The sequence below is a fragment of the Oratosquilla oratoria genome, chromosome 27 (assembly GCF_046742065.1).
Source record: "Oratosquilla oratoria isolate Oo_2021 chromosome 27, ASM4674206v1, whole genome shotgun sequence".
In the NCBI taxonomy this organism is placed as follows: domain Eukaryota; kingdom Metazoa; phylum Arthropoda; class Malacostraca; order Stomatopoda; family Squillidae; genus Oratosquilla; species Oratosquilla oratoria.
Window position 1 is genome coordinate 20,740,129 of NC_134803.1, and position 17,821 is coordinate 20,757,949.

The window sequence follows — 17,821 nt, forward strand, 5'->3', positions numbered from 1 at the left end:
TGGATGCATCCGCCTGGTCATCCCTGAAGCTCTCCACCAACAAATAGCAGCTAACCTGCACATGGGCCACCAGGGTGTCAACTCCATGCTCTGCAGGTCCAGGTAGGCAGTTTATTGGCCAGGGATAGAGGGCAACCTCCAGCATCACAGGCGGTCTTGTGAGGAATGCAAGGCCCATGCCCTGTCCCTACTGGCTGAAACACACATTGTAACTCCTTCCCCTGAATACCTCTTTCACTGTACAGTATCAGACATGTTCCAACACTAGGGCCACATGTACATGGCATATGTGGACAGGCTGACAGGTTGGCTGGAACTGGCCCACTTTATATCGACGGACAGTGGAACGAATCTGGCCAGTGAAGACATGACCAACTTCTTCAAGAAATGGGGCATCTCAGTGAGACTTTCATCCACCCATTATTCCCAATTCATGGGCAATGCAGAGGCCATGGTCAAGGTTGTGAAATGTCTCATCATGGCCAACACTGATGGCAGAGGCAGCCTCAACACAGATACAGCCTCACTGGCCCTACTCCATTACCTAAACACACCAATTCGGGGAATTGACAAATCGCTTGTGCAGCTAGGTGTGGGGAGACAGTTATGGGACAGGGTGTCTACTGGTGGCCAACACCTCCAAGTCATCCAACATTGGCCAGGGTGCTTTGGCAGCGGGAGGAACAGATGGTCGACAATGGTGAAACCCTGGTCAACAGCAGCCCAGCAAGAACCCTGCCACCCCTCCTCCCCGGTGCTCACGTGTGACTACAGAACCAGACTTCAATTGTCTGGGACAGGACTGGCACTGTTGTTGAGGCACTCCCACACCAGCAGTATGCTGTCAAGCTGGATGGCAGTGGTTGAGTATCAAGAAGGAATCGTTGCCACATGAGAACCATGATCACGACACTTGAAGGGCTATCTCCATCACCACTGACATCACACAGCACACCCTTGCCCACCCCCCCAGGGCCAACACCCAAGTCACCCACACATGCAATCATGGCCGCTCACATGGCTAAAAAAAATTATTCAGCAGTGGTGTGACTCCTACTCTCTGGAATTCATTATACTGGGGTCATGTACCCATGTCACATGCACATTGTATACCTTTGTCCATTATTGTCAAAAATTCATGTTATGTTCATGCTCTTCCATATATACTGTATTATAGTATTAGTTCACCCATGACAATTATCATGGTTTATCTTGGAGGGAGATGTAAGATGTACAATAATTTAGGCAGCCGAGCGCTGCCCTTATGTACCTGTATGCAAGCATGTAAGGGGAGTGTGCCAAAGCATGGCAATAAATCACAAACTTAATGTGATGTATCATTCAACATCTACCAGTCAGGATTTAATGTGTTGACATTGTGTGTATGGGTATTGATTTATGTCAATATTTTTGTTATTTGGTTTTGATGTTAAGGGCACAATTTATTTGTTTATTAATTTATTTATTTTTATTTATTTATTGATCTAATTATCAATTTTCCTTTATTTCCAGGGAAAGTACATTGAGATCCAGTTCTCAAAAAGTGGTGAACCACTTGGAGGTAAAATTTCAAATTTTTTACTAGAGAAATCTCGAGTTCATTCTCTAAGTGAAGGAGAGAGAAGCTTTCATATTTTCTATCAGCTTTGTTTGGGAGCAACACCAGAGATGAAGGAAAACCTAGGTATTACAAGTATGGACTACTACTACTATCTCAACCAGACTAAAGTGTATAAAGTTCCAGGTGTAAATGATGCTGAAGAGTTCAAAGAAACTCTAAAAGGTTTGTCAAGGAATTATTTGTATAACACCATTAGTGTCTGTTACATCTTTTCAGTATATCATGCCTTCAAAAATTATGATAATTTTGCTTTGCAACTGTTTTGGTAATCTCTAGCCATTATAAATCCAGATTTTTATGCATTTTGATATTTTTTTCAGGAGTACCTTTTAGAATACTAAGTATACCAAGGATATATTTCTGATATCTTGTCTTCTTTTACAGCTATGAGTGTTATGGGAATGGATAAGGATAGACAAATGGATATACTGAGAATTGTGGCAGCCATCCTACACATGAGTAACATAAGTTTCTTCGAAGAAGGCAATAATGCTGTTATTGCTGATCACTCGTGTAATTATTTCTCGTTTTTCTGCTCATAATCATTTTTATATTTGCTTGCTTCTTTTTTTACCACTGTATTCACCTTTTCATCCCACCATTTGCCTCTCCTGTTCCTTCCCATTCTCCTCATCCCATGTACAATCTTCGTACACTTTAGCACTTCCTCCTTGAAACATCCCATTCTTTCTCTATTCTTGTTTCTCTTATTATTTGATTGTAGTAATAGAGGATAACAGGGAAATGATTGTGATGGGAGAGGAGAATGATAGGGCTATAGGAACAAAGGAGATACAGAGAGCAGTGAAAGTGATGAAAGCTGGTAAAACCCCTGGTTTATATGGGTGCGATGTGGAGTGTCTGATAAAAGGAGCAGCAATTATAGTGGATTAGCTAGTGAGATTGTTTAAGGTGTCCTAAGGGAAGGAAGCGTTGTGAGGAGTGGAGTGCATGTATAATTTGCTATACAAAAAATTTAAGGAACAAATATAAATGTATTGGTTTCAGAGGGACCAGTCTGTTAAGTGTAGTTGTTAAGGTGTATGGGAGGGTGTTGGGAGGATTAGGAGAACAGAGGGAGTAATTAGGGAAGAGCTGTGTGGATTTAGGAAAGGAAAATGGTGTGTAGATAAAATTCTCATAGTAAAGCAGATATTTGAAGTTTTTGGCATAGTGTAAATGTGGCTACCTTACTTAGGAGGAGGAGGAAGTCTTTTGGTATGTAGATATATAATAGATATTTCAAATATATGTAGATATGTTAATGTCAATGTCACTGTATAGGGCAGAGATTTTGAATTTCAGAGAGGCAGAAAGGAAGAGTTTAAATGTGTTTAACCACTTCCATACGGTGACGCCTACGTAGGCGGCATGAGGAGCAAGTGGGTATGCAATGATGCTGATGTCGGCATCTTGATTATATTTATTGTAGTCGTACCTACGTAACCTCCATTCTCTCTAAACTGGCTTCATCATATTTTCTATGGTTATCAAAATTCACGGGTGAAAGAGAACGAGCGATTGAGCACTGACTTTATTTTTTATAATGCGATTATTATGACGCAACATTGCACGTCGGGCAGCTAATGCTGCCAGACATGCGATGTGCCCTGTAGTGAAGAGATTAAAATGAAAATGTCTGAGAAGTATGGTAGGGGTTACAAGGTTGGATAGAGTGAGAAACAAGGTGAAGAAGAGAGTGGGGATGGAAAAGGAGATGGCAGATATGGCTGATGAAAGTACTGGGATGGTCTGAACACATGGAAAGAATGAGTGAATAATAATTAGTAAAAGGTGTGGAAAGTAGAGATGGATGGAGTGAATTTGAGGGGATGACCAAAGATGAGATGGATGGAGGGGATGAAAGGGATATTTAGCAGGAGGGGAATGGCTGTTGAGGAAGAACGGGAGAAGACAGAAGATAGGGGTGAGTGGAAAATGGTTGTGTATTTACCTAGCTGTATTTACCTAATTGTCAGTCAAATCAGCCATCCTGAGTCCACTGCTGAACAAAGGCCTCCTTCATAGCATTCCATGATTCACACAACCATGCCAACCTCTGCCACATCACTCCCACAAACTTCTCTATCTTGTCTCTACACCTTCTGTCTGGTCTCCCTCTTCCACGCTTCCCATCTCACGGTGTCCATTCAGTAATGCACTTGCTCCATCGCTCATCAGTTGTTCGCACTAACTTACCTGCCCAATTCCACTTCCTCTCTTTTACTGCCTCCACAGTATGTTTCACTCTAGTCTGCTCTCTCAACCCAACTTGCTCTCTTTTGGCCACTCAGCATTATTCCCATCATTGATCTCTCCATTCTCCTCTGTGCAGTCCTTAGTTTTGTTTCCATCACCTTCGTCAGTTTCCAAGTCTCACACCCATAGATTATTGATGGTAGAATGCATTGATTGTAAACTTTACATTTCATACATAAAGATAGAGCCTTTCAGGATTTTATTATACTTACCAAACACTTTCCAACCAATTGTAATATGTCTTTATTTCATTATCATGATCTTTGGTTATTTTCACCATCAGCCCTGAATAATTATACTCTTCAACTTCTTCAAGACTCTCACCATTGAGTATAATTTCTTGACTTTGAACTTTCGTGTTGAACATTACTTTGGTTTTACTCTTATTTATTTTTAAACCTACTGTGAGACTTTCCATGTTCAGATCACTCAGCATACCTTGCAAGTCTTCTGCTCTTTCTAAAATAAGAATAATGTCATCCCCAAATCTTAGGTCGATTAAATATTTGCCAATAAATTTCAAACCTTTTTCTTCCCAACTCAACCTTCTGAAAATATCTTCCAAACAAGCTGTAAATAATTAGGATGAAATGGTATCGCCTTGCCGTACTCCTTTCTCAATCTTGATCTTTTCTGTATCTTTATGTAGTTGAATTATAGCAGTACCTTTCGCATAAATCTTTTCTAAAACTCTTATGATCTGGTCATTTGTACCCTGTTTGTGTAGCGAGTTTAGTGTTACTATTTGTTCTACTGAGTCATAGGCCTTCTCGTAATCTACAAAAGCTAAACAGAGAGGTATATTGTATTCTGTCATTTTCGCAATTAGTTGGTTCATTGCCTGCAAATGATCTAGAGTCGAATATCTGTTCCTAAAGCCTGCCTGTTCTCTCGGTTGATTTCCATCTAAAATTTTCTTAGTCTGTTTGTAAGTATCTTGGAGAATACTTTATATAAATTTGATAGCAAACTAATTGGTCAGTAGTTACTAAGGTCCTTCTGGTCTCCTTTTTTATGAAGCAAAATCACTATAGTATTGCACCACACATCAGGAATGCTTTCTTGATGTAAGCACTGGCTGTACAACTGAGCTAACTTAATATGAACTTCTTTCCCTGCGTCTTTCAAGAGATTTATCGATATACCATCTTCCCGAGGTGCTTTTCTTTGTTTCATATTTTTTTTTTGAGCAAATTCTACTTCCTTTGTAATCTCTGATACACTACTAATGTCTACAGATGAATTTTCTGACTCAACTATGGTCTTTGATGAGTAAAGCTCTTGGTAAGATTCTTCTACTCTTTTGTACCATTCTGTCTCTGCATTTAATGATTTCTCCATTTCTATCTTTCAAACATATCATTTACTGTCTTCCTAAAGCATGTCTGCACACAGTCCCTTTAATACTTTTACCCTTCTGAATAGTTTCCTCTATTTCATCCATGTTTCTTTTCTCTGATCTCTGCCTTTTGTTGTTTTGTTCTACTCTTTCCACTTCACCTCCCCTGTTTTAATCTGCATGGTCCTTCTTCTTTTAATTAGGTCATTTGTAGCTTTGGAGTATTTTTTTCTCTCTTTTTTTTTTTTGTGCTTCCTACTTTCTCTGCTGATTCCCTAATGATTTTCACTAAATTCAAATTTGTATCTTCCATGGTATCCTCATTAGTTCTTAGAGCTTTGAATCTATTTTTAATTTCTAAATGAAATTTCTTATTATCCTTAACCTTTACAAGGCTTATTTTCTTTCTTAAAATATTTTATTTCTCTCAGCTCTGAAATTGAATTTAGCTGTGCAATCTACCATTCTATGGTCACTACCTATGTTGATTTTATTTATCACTGTAACATTACTAACACTTTTGCTCTCATCTCCTAATAGGAAGTCTATTTCATTCTTTGTTGTTTCATTTGGATTTCTCCAGGTCCATTTATGACCTACACGCTTTTGTAAGAAAGTGTTCATTATTCTCATGTTGTAGTTCTCTGCAAAATTTACTAACATCTCACCTCTGTCATTTCTTACACCTATTCCAAACTTCCCAATGCATGTCTAATCTCCCATCTTCTTCCCCACTTTAGCATTAAAGTCTCCTATTAACAATGTGTGCTTACTTTTTTCTTGGTCTATTACCTGACTTAAATCATCATAGGACTCAATTTCATTGTCTGAACTCTGTGAAGTTGGTGCATAAACCTGAAGTATATATAAAGTGTACCTTTTACACAGAAGAAAGCTAAAGATAAATGTGGGTAAAAGTAAGGTGATGAGATGTACAAGGGGTGAAAGTGACAGTAGACTGGAAGTGAGCATTAAGGGAGAGCGACTGGAGGAAGTGGATAGTTTTAGATACTTGGGTGCAAATGTGGTAGGAAAAGGTGGAGTGAAGGTGGAGGTAGAATGTAGATTGAGAGAAGCGAGTAAATGCCTTGGTGGATTGAAGAGTGTAATGAGGAATAGACATTTGGGAATGGATGCTAAGAGGAGACTGTATGAAGGAGTGATTGTGCCAACAGCACTGTATGGGGCAGAAACATGGAACATAAGAGAGGAAGAGAGAAGGAGTTTGAATGTGTTTGAGATGAGGTGTCTGAGAAGTATGATGGGGGTTACTAGGCTAGATAGAGTGAGAAATGAGGAGGTGAGGAGGAGAACGGGGGTGGAAAGGGAGTTGGGAGATAGGGTTGATGAAAGAGTATTAGGATGGTTTGGACACATGGAAAGAATGAGTGAAGAAAGACTAGTAAAAGAGGTATGGAAGGCAGATGTGGAGGGAGTGAACATGAGGGGATGTCCTAGGATGAGGTGGATGGATGGGGTGAAGGGGGCTTTGGGGAAGAGGGGAATGTCTGTTGAGGAAGGACGGGAGAGGACAGAAGACAGGGGTGAATGGAGAATGGTTGTATATGGATGATGTTGTGATGCATGAGGTGGAATGGGCAGGGTGATGGGGGGTGAGGTAGTATGTGTGAGCAAAATTTGAAGCAGCCCAAAGGGATTTCTCCCCGTCTTCTCCTTTTATGCATGGGGGGACGGAGAGGGGGGGGTCGCTAATTTAATGAAGCGGCCTTGCTGTGGATGTGCTGTGTCTTGCGACACTGCTTCTGACCCAGGGCAGTGGACAAGGTGCAGGGATGACCCGTCATCCAGGAGGTGCTAAGATATGAGGGAGGGTGGAGGGGTGTGGAGTGTATTCAGGGATGGAATGGGTGGGAATGATTTTATGCCTTTTTCTTTTTGGCTACCCCCCTTGTGAGGGGGAAAAAGCTTTGGTGTATGTATGTAAGTATGTATGTATGTATGTATATTTTACACAGCCTAATCACAATCCAAGCTACCCTGTCCGATAAACTACTGAACTTGACTATGTTACCAGCAACCTCTCGGTTGATCAAGAATCCTACTCCACTAGATCTTTCTTTGCCCTTACCTCTGTAGTAGAACAGGTGGTGACCATCTTGTAATTGTATCAGCTTTTCTTCCACTCTTCAGACTTCGCTCAGTCCTATGATGTCCCACTTGATGTTGTCTAGTTCTTCCATTAAACTCTCCAGCCTGTGGTCTTCTGAGAGAGTTCTTATGTTGTAAGTATAGATCTTCATTTTCTTCATGTTGTTTAATGTCCAAGCTTGGATCTGCTTGGACAGTGCTTACTCACACTCGGTGGCACACTACCTCTAAGCACACAAAGTAATGCGGCTGGACCTTTAGGAGATGATGATCCAACAGGAATTCCCGGTTTTGTTTTGGTTTTACTATTCATGTTTGCTATGAAGGCATTTTTTTCAGTAATCTCACCTCTGTGCCAACTGGTTTATGGTGAGATTTTTTTTTTTTTTTTATGACACCTTGTTCATTATATTCGATGAAGCTCTATATCTATAGGGTGCCCAGTGGTCCATGCCATCATTATGACCTTACCTTACTTTACCATCGTGCCATATCCTCTTGGACTTCGGCAACCATGGAGCGCCACCGTTCACAGTCCCTAGTTACTGGTAACATCTGTGCTGGTTTGAGTTGTTTTCCCATCGCCCTCATCAGCCCATCCATATACTCCCTCTGCTTTCCTCTTGCTCTCCTTCCCTCCACCATTCCCGTCATCACCACCTCTTCCAACCCTTCCCTCCTCATTATATGTCCTAAGAATCGCAACTGTCTTTTCCTTATTGTTGTCATCAATTCCCTATCTGTCTCCATTTCTCTCAATACTTCTTCATTTGTTTTCTTCGCTGTCAGTGGCCAGGGCTGGTTGCCGCCGTTTGGCCCCCAACTCTTGGGGTTGGGGGGTGGTCCCACGACGTAGACGCTGCGGCTCCAGGGATAGGAAGTTAAAGATAAATATGGGTAAATGTAAGGTGATGAGATGTACAAGGGGAGAAAGTGGCAACAGACTGGAAGTAATTATTAAAGGAGAGAGACTAGAAGTAGATAGTTTTAGATACTAGGGTGCAAATGTGGTGGGAAAGGGATGAGTGGATGTAGAGGTAGAATGTAGATTGAGAGAAACAAGTAAATGCCTAGGTGGATTAAAAAGTGTAATGAGAAATATACATTTGGGAATGGATGCTAAGAGGAGATTGCATTTACCTAGTTGTATTTTACGGGAAGGGGAGCTACACTCATGGTGTCCTGCCTTTGTATCTTGCAGTGTCTAGTTTGCTCTTAAGTTCATGAATGGTTTTTGCACACATTATTTTTTTTGTCCAGTTTGTTCCAAGTGTCCACCACTATGTGTTAAACTATTCTTCTTCAGATCTCTTCTATAACTGTGTTTTTTGAGTTTTTCCATGTCCATTTGTGTTTCTCTTGTCCCAGATTAACAAGTCCTCTCTATCGAGTATTTCTGTGCCCTTCATGATTCTGTAGATGGTCAGTAGGTCACCTCTCTTCTTTGCTCCAGAGTCGGTAACTCCAATTTATCCAGTCTCTCCTCATATGACAAGTTTGAAAGTGCAGGAGCCATTTTTGTGGCTGCTCTCTGGATTCTTTCTATTTTCTTTATATTCTTTTTGGTACTGGGTGACCACAATGTTGCCACATATTCTAGTCTAGGCCTTATCAGTGTGATTAATATTATTTTAATCATTTCTTCATTCAAATATGTAAATGCCACTTTTATTGATCTTAGCAAGTTGTAGGATTCTTCGACAATTTTGTTTATTTGTTTATCATAGGACAAGTTGTTTGAGATAATTACTCCCAAATATTTTTCAGATCCCACTTTCTTTACCTCCTTAGTTTCAATTTTATATTGTCCTGATATTCTATTTTTACTTTTTCCAAACTCCATTATGCTACACTTCTTAATATTGAAGTCCTCTTCCCATTTCTGGCTCCAGTTCTATACCTTATTCAGGTCTTCCTGTAATGATTCACAATCTGTTTCGGTTTTTACTTTCTTTAACAATTTAGCATCGTCTGCAAAGAAGCTTATGTGACATTGCACATCATCATCCATGTCATTCATATAAATAGCAAACATTATTGGAGCCAGTACAGATCCTTGTGGAACTCCACTGATCACCTCCTTCCAACCTGAATATTTTTCTGAGTACTACTCTCATCTTTCTACCAATCAGGAAGTCCTTCATCCATTTTAGTAGGTTCCCTTGTATCCCTTCTATATGTTTTTGTGGTGGTGGTACCTTGTTGAAAGCTTTTTGTAAGTCCAGGAAAGCACAATCAGCCCATCCATCCCTTTCTTGCACTATGTCTATTAGTCTTGAGTAGAAACATAAAGTTTGTGGTACATGATCTTCCTTGTCTGAACCCAAATTGTCTTGGGTTTATAATATTATCATCTTCCAGGTGTTTTACCCATCTATTCTTGATAATTTTCTCACAAATTTTGGCTGTTGTGCTTGTTAGTGAGACTGGTCTATAGTTAGTTGGTTCTTCCTTGTTTCCTCCTTCGTATATTGGTACAATGCTAGTATTTTTCCAGTCTTTTGGTATTTTTCCCTCATTAAGTGAGCAGCTTGTTATGTTATGTATTTTGTCCATTAATTCTTCTTTTCATTCTTTTAGAATCCAATTTGCAATTTTCTGACATCAAGGTTTGATAAATGTTCCATTATTTCTTTTTGTGTTATTATTATCTCGCTCATGGGGGGAGATCGCACTTAATTTCCTTTGTTCCAGTATTGTGCCTTTCCTCTAGTGAAAACAGACTTGAAGTGATTATTCATGACTTCTGCCATTTCTAGATCTTCTGTGTATTCTATATTTCCTAGGCATAGTTTCACCATTTCCTGTTTATTTTTAAGTTTACCATTCACATATCTATACAATAGTTCTGGTTGCTCTTTACATTTATCTATAATGTCTTTTTCATAGTTCCTTTTTTCCTCTCTTCTCACTTTTACATACTCATTTCTATAGTTATATATTTGCCATTTTCCATTTTTTTTTTTTTTTTTTTTTTTTTATCTTTTCGCCATCTTTTCCAAGCTCTGTCTCATCTATCTTTTGCCTCACTGCATCTTCTGTTGAACCGGCATTTAATGTACACTCTAGCTTCTGTCTTGGTACGTGCCTATTCCCTCCTTCATTATAATTATCCATCAAGATATCCCATTTCTCTTCCACTTTTGTCTCTTCCATGTAAAAATTTTTCCCAATTTGCATTCTGAAGGAATTTCTTCAGTTTTCCAAAGTCTGCTTTGTTGTACATCAATCTTCCCTTCCCATGCTTTTCATTTCTCTCCATGTATATTTCTTCCTTTAGCTCAGTCTCAATAAGTATATGGTCACTCTTTCCAATTGGTGTCTTGTATTGGATTTTATCCACAATTTAAGGTTCTGTTGTAAATATTAAATCTAGTCTTGATGGCTCCTCATTATTTCTGTATCTGATGTTTTCACTGACCCACTGTGTCATTGTATATTCAATGGTCATGTCCAGTAATACATTACACCACAAGTGTTCTCTGCCTTTCACTGTCATGTCCTCCCAACAAATTTCTTTGCAGTTAAAGTCCCCCACAATTACCAGGTTACCTTTGCCCATTAGTGTCTCATTTAATGAATGCTTTGTATCTTCTAGCATTTTCATATGCTCATTCTCTTTCCAAGCGTTTGTTTTTGGGGGCACATAAGTCCCCACAAACTTTCTACTTTTCATATTCTTGTCTTCAACTTTTATCATGATCAGTTCTACATTATCTTTGCCCTCCTCAATTTTTGTCACATTGAAGTTTTTCTTGGCCAAGAACATGATTCCTCCTCCCTGTTTCTTGTCTATGTTTTTAATCCAGTAATTGTATAGCCCTTGTCCAACATTGATGTGTGGTATTGCACTCCTTAATTTAGTCTCCACAATTCCCATTATGTCTGGTTTTTCTTCTGACAGGTAATCATTAAGTTCATTCAGTCCTGAAATCAATCCATCGATGTTTGTATAGGCCACTTTTAATTTTTTCCTTTCTCCATCTTTTTTCGGTTTTTGGTTCGCCCATTCTGATGTACCATTTTCTCAGTTCTCTTCACATTTTTTTCCCTTAGCTTCATCTCTTGGTGTCTTCTCTTTTTCTAATTCTTCAATACTCATTTCTCTTTTTATCCATATTTTATGGTAATGTTCACTCCTTGCCAACTTACCTACTTTTTCAAATATGTCTTCTACCATTTGTGATCTTAGTTTTATCTTTAGGGGTCTTTCTCTACATCCTGGTCTACATCCTGGTCTTCATCCTGAATTTCTTTTAGGATTGCTATTGCTGTTTCTTTTTCTTTTTCTCTCATGTACCTCGCCAAACCATGTTTTTCTTCTAGTCCATATACCACAATACATTTTTTCCTAACCACTGCATCTCTGACCCCATTTGCCTTTTCATTAATTACTTGGATAATTGTGTCTTTGGCATTTTCCTGTATTTGTTGTTGGACTATTTATTTAAAGGCAATTTCTTTATTCTTTATGTTTTCTTTCCATTTCTTAATCTTTTGGATACTTTTCTCACCTAAGTTTTCTTCAATTCTTTCAGTCATTTCTTGTATTTTGTTATTTACCTCATTTTTTAGGTTTTCACTATTGGTAGTATCATTAATTTTCTTCTTTTCATTTTCATGCTTCACACCTCTTATATAACTTTTCATTTCCTTAAGTTTGGTTCTTAGTTCAGAGTTAGTTTTTTTTAGGTTGGAAATGTCAATGTAAGCTTGTGCTAAGCAATCTAATAGTTCAACAATTTCTTTCCTTAAGTCCATGATTTCATTCTCCCACCATTTTCTAATTTTGCTCATTTCCCTTTCTATATCTAAGATTCGATTTAAACTCCTTTCATACTTACCGAATCCTGAGAACGAATCATTGTTATATAATCACGTGGCCGCTGGTGTTTCAAATCTTTTGTTTATATCATATTTTGGGGTGGTGCTTCTAGATGACTCTGCTGTCAAGTCATTGTTCGATTCAAACTTTTCATTGTTTTCCTTCATTTTCTACTTCAACTAGCACTGCAGAGATTTCATTTCAGAAACCAACATTTTCTCCCCTCCCATTCAATACAAACCAGGTTTCCTTCTTTTGTTTGTATATCCAAGAATTTTCCTCTTGGAGCACAAATGATGAAGGTGTTGGTGGTTCCATGTGTATTGTGTATGAAGGAGTGATTGTGCCGACAGCACTGTATGGGGCAGAAACATGGAACATAAGAGAGGAGTTTGAATGTATTTACCTACCGTATTTTCCGGCTTAAAATGCGCATCGGGTTATAATGCGCACCCATGCACTTTGTTATCTCAGTACACAACGCACCGACGTATAACGCGCATGCCCGATCGCCATCTAGCGAGAGAATCGAGAACCAATTTTAGTTCCATGTTGTGCGTTGGTCCCTTATTACTTTGCAGCTTAAATAGTTTGTAGGAAATATGATCTAAAAAAAGTTTATTGAAAGTAAAATATACAGAAAAATTTCGGGATTTTTACAGAAAAGGTTCATTTTATATCTTAAGGAAATAATTCGTCTTTACCATTTTTTATTTAATACTGAAACTACAGACTGTTTCGTTTTAGCTTTGAACCTGCAATGACAGTGGTGAAATAGGACAGTCTCTCATCGAGGTGACGTTTAGTTAATATAACTCCCGAAAGAGGGTGTTGTAGTCAGGTGTTTGACACGAGTTTATGAACGGCTGCAACGGAATTTGTACCATACCTAAAGTGAAGCAACAAAGCCAACATAAAATTCAAACTAGGATGCTGTGAACATGGGCAAATATCATGAATATTGATCATGTTTCATGGTGTTTAGGCCAATTTAAACATGTAAAATAAGATTTGATAGATACCTACATATACCAAATATTTATATACGGTAGCCCATGCTGACGTATTCTTTCATGTCACCATGGCTGTTCTTCTTGTTCTCACGGAACGTCACGGAGAAGTGTGCCATCCCAACTTTGTGACGGCCAACATTGTCACGTTGTTGTGAAAAAAATTACACACATAGTCGCAGAATTTTTATCGTAAGCCGTAGATAATGCGCACCACCAGATAATGCGCACCCCCCATTTTTAGGCCCTTCCAACAGAAAAAAGTCGCGCACTATACGCCAGAAGATACGGTAGTTGTATTTTATGGGAAGGGGAGCTATGCTCATGGTGTCCCGTCTTCATATCTCATTTTATCTAGACTGTATCATTTTTGCACACACCACATTTTCATCTAACTTGTTCCAAATGTCTATTACCCTGTGGGGAAAGCTGTTCTTTTTCAGGTCTCTTCTATAACAGTCTTTCTTGATTTTCTCTCTGTGTCCTCTTGTATCTCTACTATCCCATTTTATTAGATCCTCTCAATCAATAGTTTCTATACCTTTCATGATTCTATAAATAGTTATCAAGTCTCCTCTCCTCTTTGCTCTAATGTCTGTAGCTTAAGTTTTGCTAGTCTCTCTTCATATGATAGTTCTGAGAGTGTTGGTGCCAATTTCATAATTGCTCTTTGTATTCTTTCAAGTTTTGTTATACATTTTCTTGTACTTGGTGACCACGCCGTTGCGGCATACTCCAAACTTGGTCTTATCAAAGTGACTAGTATTTTCTTCACCATCTCTTCATCCAGGTATGTAAATGCCACTTTGTTCTTTTTAAATTATAAGTTTCTCCAAAAATTTTGTTTATATGTTTCTCAGGGGACATATTATTCATAATAATGACTCCCAGGTCCTTCTCATTTTCTACTTTTTTAATTTCTTCTTTTTTTGCTTCTTCCAAATTCCATTATAGTACACTTCTTGATATTGAATTCCATCTCCCACTTCCTACTCCATTCCCATACTTTATTGAGATCACTACAGTGACTCACAATCTTCTACAGTGTTCACTTTTTTCAACAATTTTGCATCATCCGCAAAGAAGCTCATATAACTTTCAATTCCTTTATCCATATCATTAATATATATAGCAAACATTACTAGGGCCAGAACTGTTCCTTGTGGAACTCCACTAAGCACTTCATCCCTATTACGTTTGTCTATCACTGCTCTCATTTTTCTTTCATGCAAAAAGTCTTCCATCCACTTCAGCAGTCTGCCCTGTATTCCTCCTGCAGTTTCTAATTTCTTTAGCAATTTCTTATATGGCACCTTATCAAAATATTTTTTCAGGTCTAGAAATGCACAATCAGCCCATCCATCTCTTTCTTGTATTACATCTATTAGCCTTGAATAGAAATTAAAGAAATGAAAAGAGACATAAATGAACTGAAGAATGATAATGAAAAGAAGAAAACTAATGATAATAACAATAGCGAAAATCTAAAGCAGGAAGTGAACAACAAATTACAAGAATTGACACAAAAGATCGAAGAAAACTTAGGTGGGGACAGTATCCAGGAAATTAAGAAGTGGAAAGAAAATATTGAAAATAAAGAAATTGCTTTCAAAGAAATAGTCAAGCAGCAAATGCAAGATAATGCAAAAGACACAATCATTCAAGTGATTAACGAAAAAGCAAATTGGGTCAGGGACACAGTAGATAGGAAGAAATGTATTGTGGTTTATGGGCTTAAAGAAAAACAAGGATTGGCGAGGTACATGAGAGAAAAAGAAGAAAAAGAGACAGCAGTAGAAATCCTTAATGAAATTCAGGGGGGAGACAGTGATTCAGGCACAGACTTAGAAGAGACTTACAGAATTGGTCGCTATACTAAGGATAGGAATTGACCTCTAAAGATAAAACTAAGGTCACAAGTGGTAGTAGAAGACATATTTGAAAAAGTAGGTAACTTGGCAAAGAGTGAAAAATACAATAAGATATGGATAAAAAGAGAAATGAGTACTGAGGAATTAGAAAAAGAAAGGGCACTAAGAGAAGAAGCAAAGGAAAAAAACTTGAAAAGATCGGAGACAGAATGCAAAGAATTCCAGTGGAGAGTAATAGACTTGAGATTAAGACAATGGCGCTTCAAAACGAACAAAACAAGGGAAGAAGAAACCAGGGAGAAGGAAGAAAATTAAAAGTGGCCTATACCAACATTGACGGACTAATTTTGGGACTGAACGAACTCAATGATTATCTGTTAGAAGCAAAACCAGACATAATGGGAATTGTAGAGACTAAACTAAGAGGTGAAATACCATCCACTGTTATCGGACAAGGTTTATACAACTACTGGATAAAAAACAGGGACAAGAAACAGGGAGGGGGAATCATGTTCTTGGCCAAGAAAGACCTAAAGGTGACAAAAATTGCAGAGGGCAAAGGTAATGCTGAATTGATCATGATAAAAGTCGAAGGCAAGAATATGAAAAGTAGAAAGTTTGTGGTGACTTATGTGCCTCCAAAAACAAGCGCTTGGAAAGAAATCGAACATACAAAAATGCTAGATGATACAAGAAAATCACTCAATGAGATACTAATGGGTAAGGGTAATCTGGTAGTTATGGGGGACTTCAATTGCAAAGAAATTTGTTGGGACAGCATGACAGTGCAAGGAGGAGATGACTCTTGGGGCAATGTACTGCTAGATATGACCATGGAGTACACAATGACCCAATGGGTCCGTGAAAACACAAGGTACAGAAATAATGAAGAGCCATCGAAACTAGATCTAATATTTACAACAGAGCCTGAAATAGTGCATAAAGTCCATTATGAGACACCAATTGGAAAGAGTGACCATGTACTCATCGAAACTATACTAAAGGAAGAAATAGACATAGAGAGGAACGAAAAGCATAGGAAAGGAAGACTGAGGTACAACAAAACAGACTTTACAAAACTAAAGACATTCTTCCGGAATGCAAACTGGGAAATATTTTACAGGGAAGAAACAGCAGTGGAAGAGAAATGGAATATATTGATGGAAAACTACAATGAAGGGGTAAACAGGCATGTACCAAGACAAAAGCGAGAGAGAGAGTACATTAAATGTTGGTTCAACAAAAGATGCAGTGAGGCAAAAGACAGAAGGGACAAAGCTTGGAAAAAGTGGAGAAAAGACAAAAAACAAAGCAAATGGCAAATTTATGTTAACTATAGAAATGAGTATGTTAATGTGAGAAGAGAGGAGAAAAGGAACCATGAGAAGGATATTATAGACAAATGCAAAGAGCAACCCAAACTATTCAATCGGTATGTGAATGGTAAACTTAAAAACAAACAGGAATTGGTGAAACTATGCCAAGGAAACATAGAATACACAGAAGATTTAGAGATGGCCGAAGTCATGAACAACCACTTTAAATCTGTTTTCACCAGAGAGAAAATACCAAATTGTGACATAGATAAAAACAAGAAATCTCCCCTCATGAATGAGTTTACAGCATCACTAAAGGAAATATCAGAACATTTATCAAGGCTGGATGTCAGAAAATCACATGGCCCGGACGGTATTGCAAATTGGATTCTAAAGGAGTGCAAAGAAGAACTAACAGACAAAATACACATCTTAATAAACAGCTCACTCAAAGAAGGAAAGATACCCGAGGACTGGAAAAACGCTAACATTGTACCAATACACAAAGGAGGAAACAAAGAACCCACCAACTATAGGCCAGTATCACTAACAAGCACCATAGCCAAAATTTGTGAGAAAATAATCAAGAATAGATGGGTAAAACATCTGGAAGACAATGATATATTAAACCCAAGACAATTCGGATTCAGACAAGGAAGATCATGCTCCACAAACTTAATATGCTTTTACTCAAGACTAATAGACATAGTGCAAGAAAGAAATGGATGGGCTGATTGTGCATTCCTAGACTTGCAAAAAGCCTTTGACAAAGTACCACACAGAAAACTACTAAAAAAACTGGAACACATAGGAGGAATACAGGGAAACCTACTAAAATGGATAGAGGACTTTCTGACTGGTAGAAAGATGAGAGTAGTGCTCAGAGAAAAATATTCAGACTGGAAAGAGGTGATCAGTGGAGTACCGCAAGGATCTGTGCTGGCACCAATAATGTTTGCTATCTATATGAATGACATGGATGAGGACGTGAACTGCTACATGAGCTTCTTTGCCGATGACGCCAAACTGCTAAGGAAAATAGAAACTGATGAGGACTGTGAAGCACTGCAAGAAGACCTAAATAGGGTATGGAACTGGAGTCAGAAATGGGAAGTGGACTTTAATACTAAGAAGTGTAGCATAATGGAGTTTGGAAAAAGCAAAAACAGAATATCAGGAAAATATACAATTGGAACCAAAGAAGTAAAGAAAGTAGGATCCGAAAAAGATTTGGGAGTAATTATCACGAACGACTTGTCCTATGATATACAGATTAACAAAATTGTCGGGGAGACTTACAACTTGCTAAGATCAGTAAAAGTGGCGTTTACATACTTGGACGAAGACATGATGAAAAAAATATTGGTTACATTGATAAGGCCTAGATTAGAGTATGCAGCGACATTGTGGTCCCCCAGTACCAAAAAGAATATAAAGAAAATAGAAAGAATCCAAAGAGCAGCTACAAAAA

At 38.3% G+C, this 17,821-nt stretch overlaps 1 protein-coding gene across 4 annotated transcripts in view; it reads left to right on the forward strand.

The window, feature by feature from the left end:
• Positions 1-17,821, forward strand: part of LOC143039930 (unconventional myosin-Ie-like) — a 409,114-nt gene that overhangs the window by 246,933 nt on the left and 144,360 nt on the right. For all 4 annotated transcript variants that reach the window (XM_076210332.1, XM_076210333.1, XM_076210334.1 and 1 more), the window contains 2 exons: positions 1,513-1,783; positions 2,006-2,134. In XM_076210332.1, the coding sequence (XP_076066447.1) occupies positions 1,513-1,783; positions 2,006-2,134 (400 nt within the window). The remainder of the gene's footprint in view (positions 1-1,512; positions 1,784-2,005; positions 2,135-17,821) is intronic.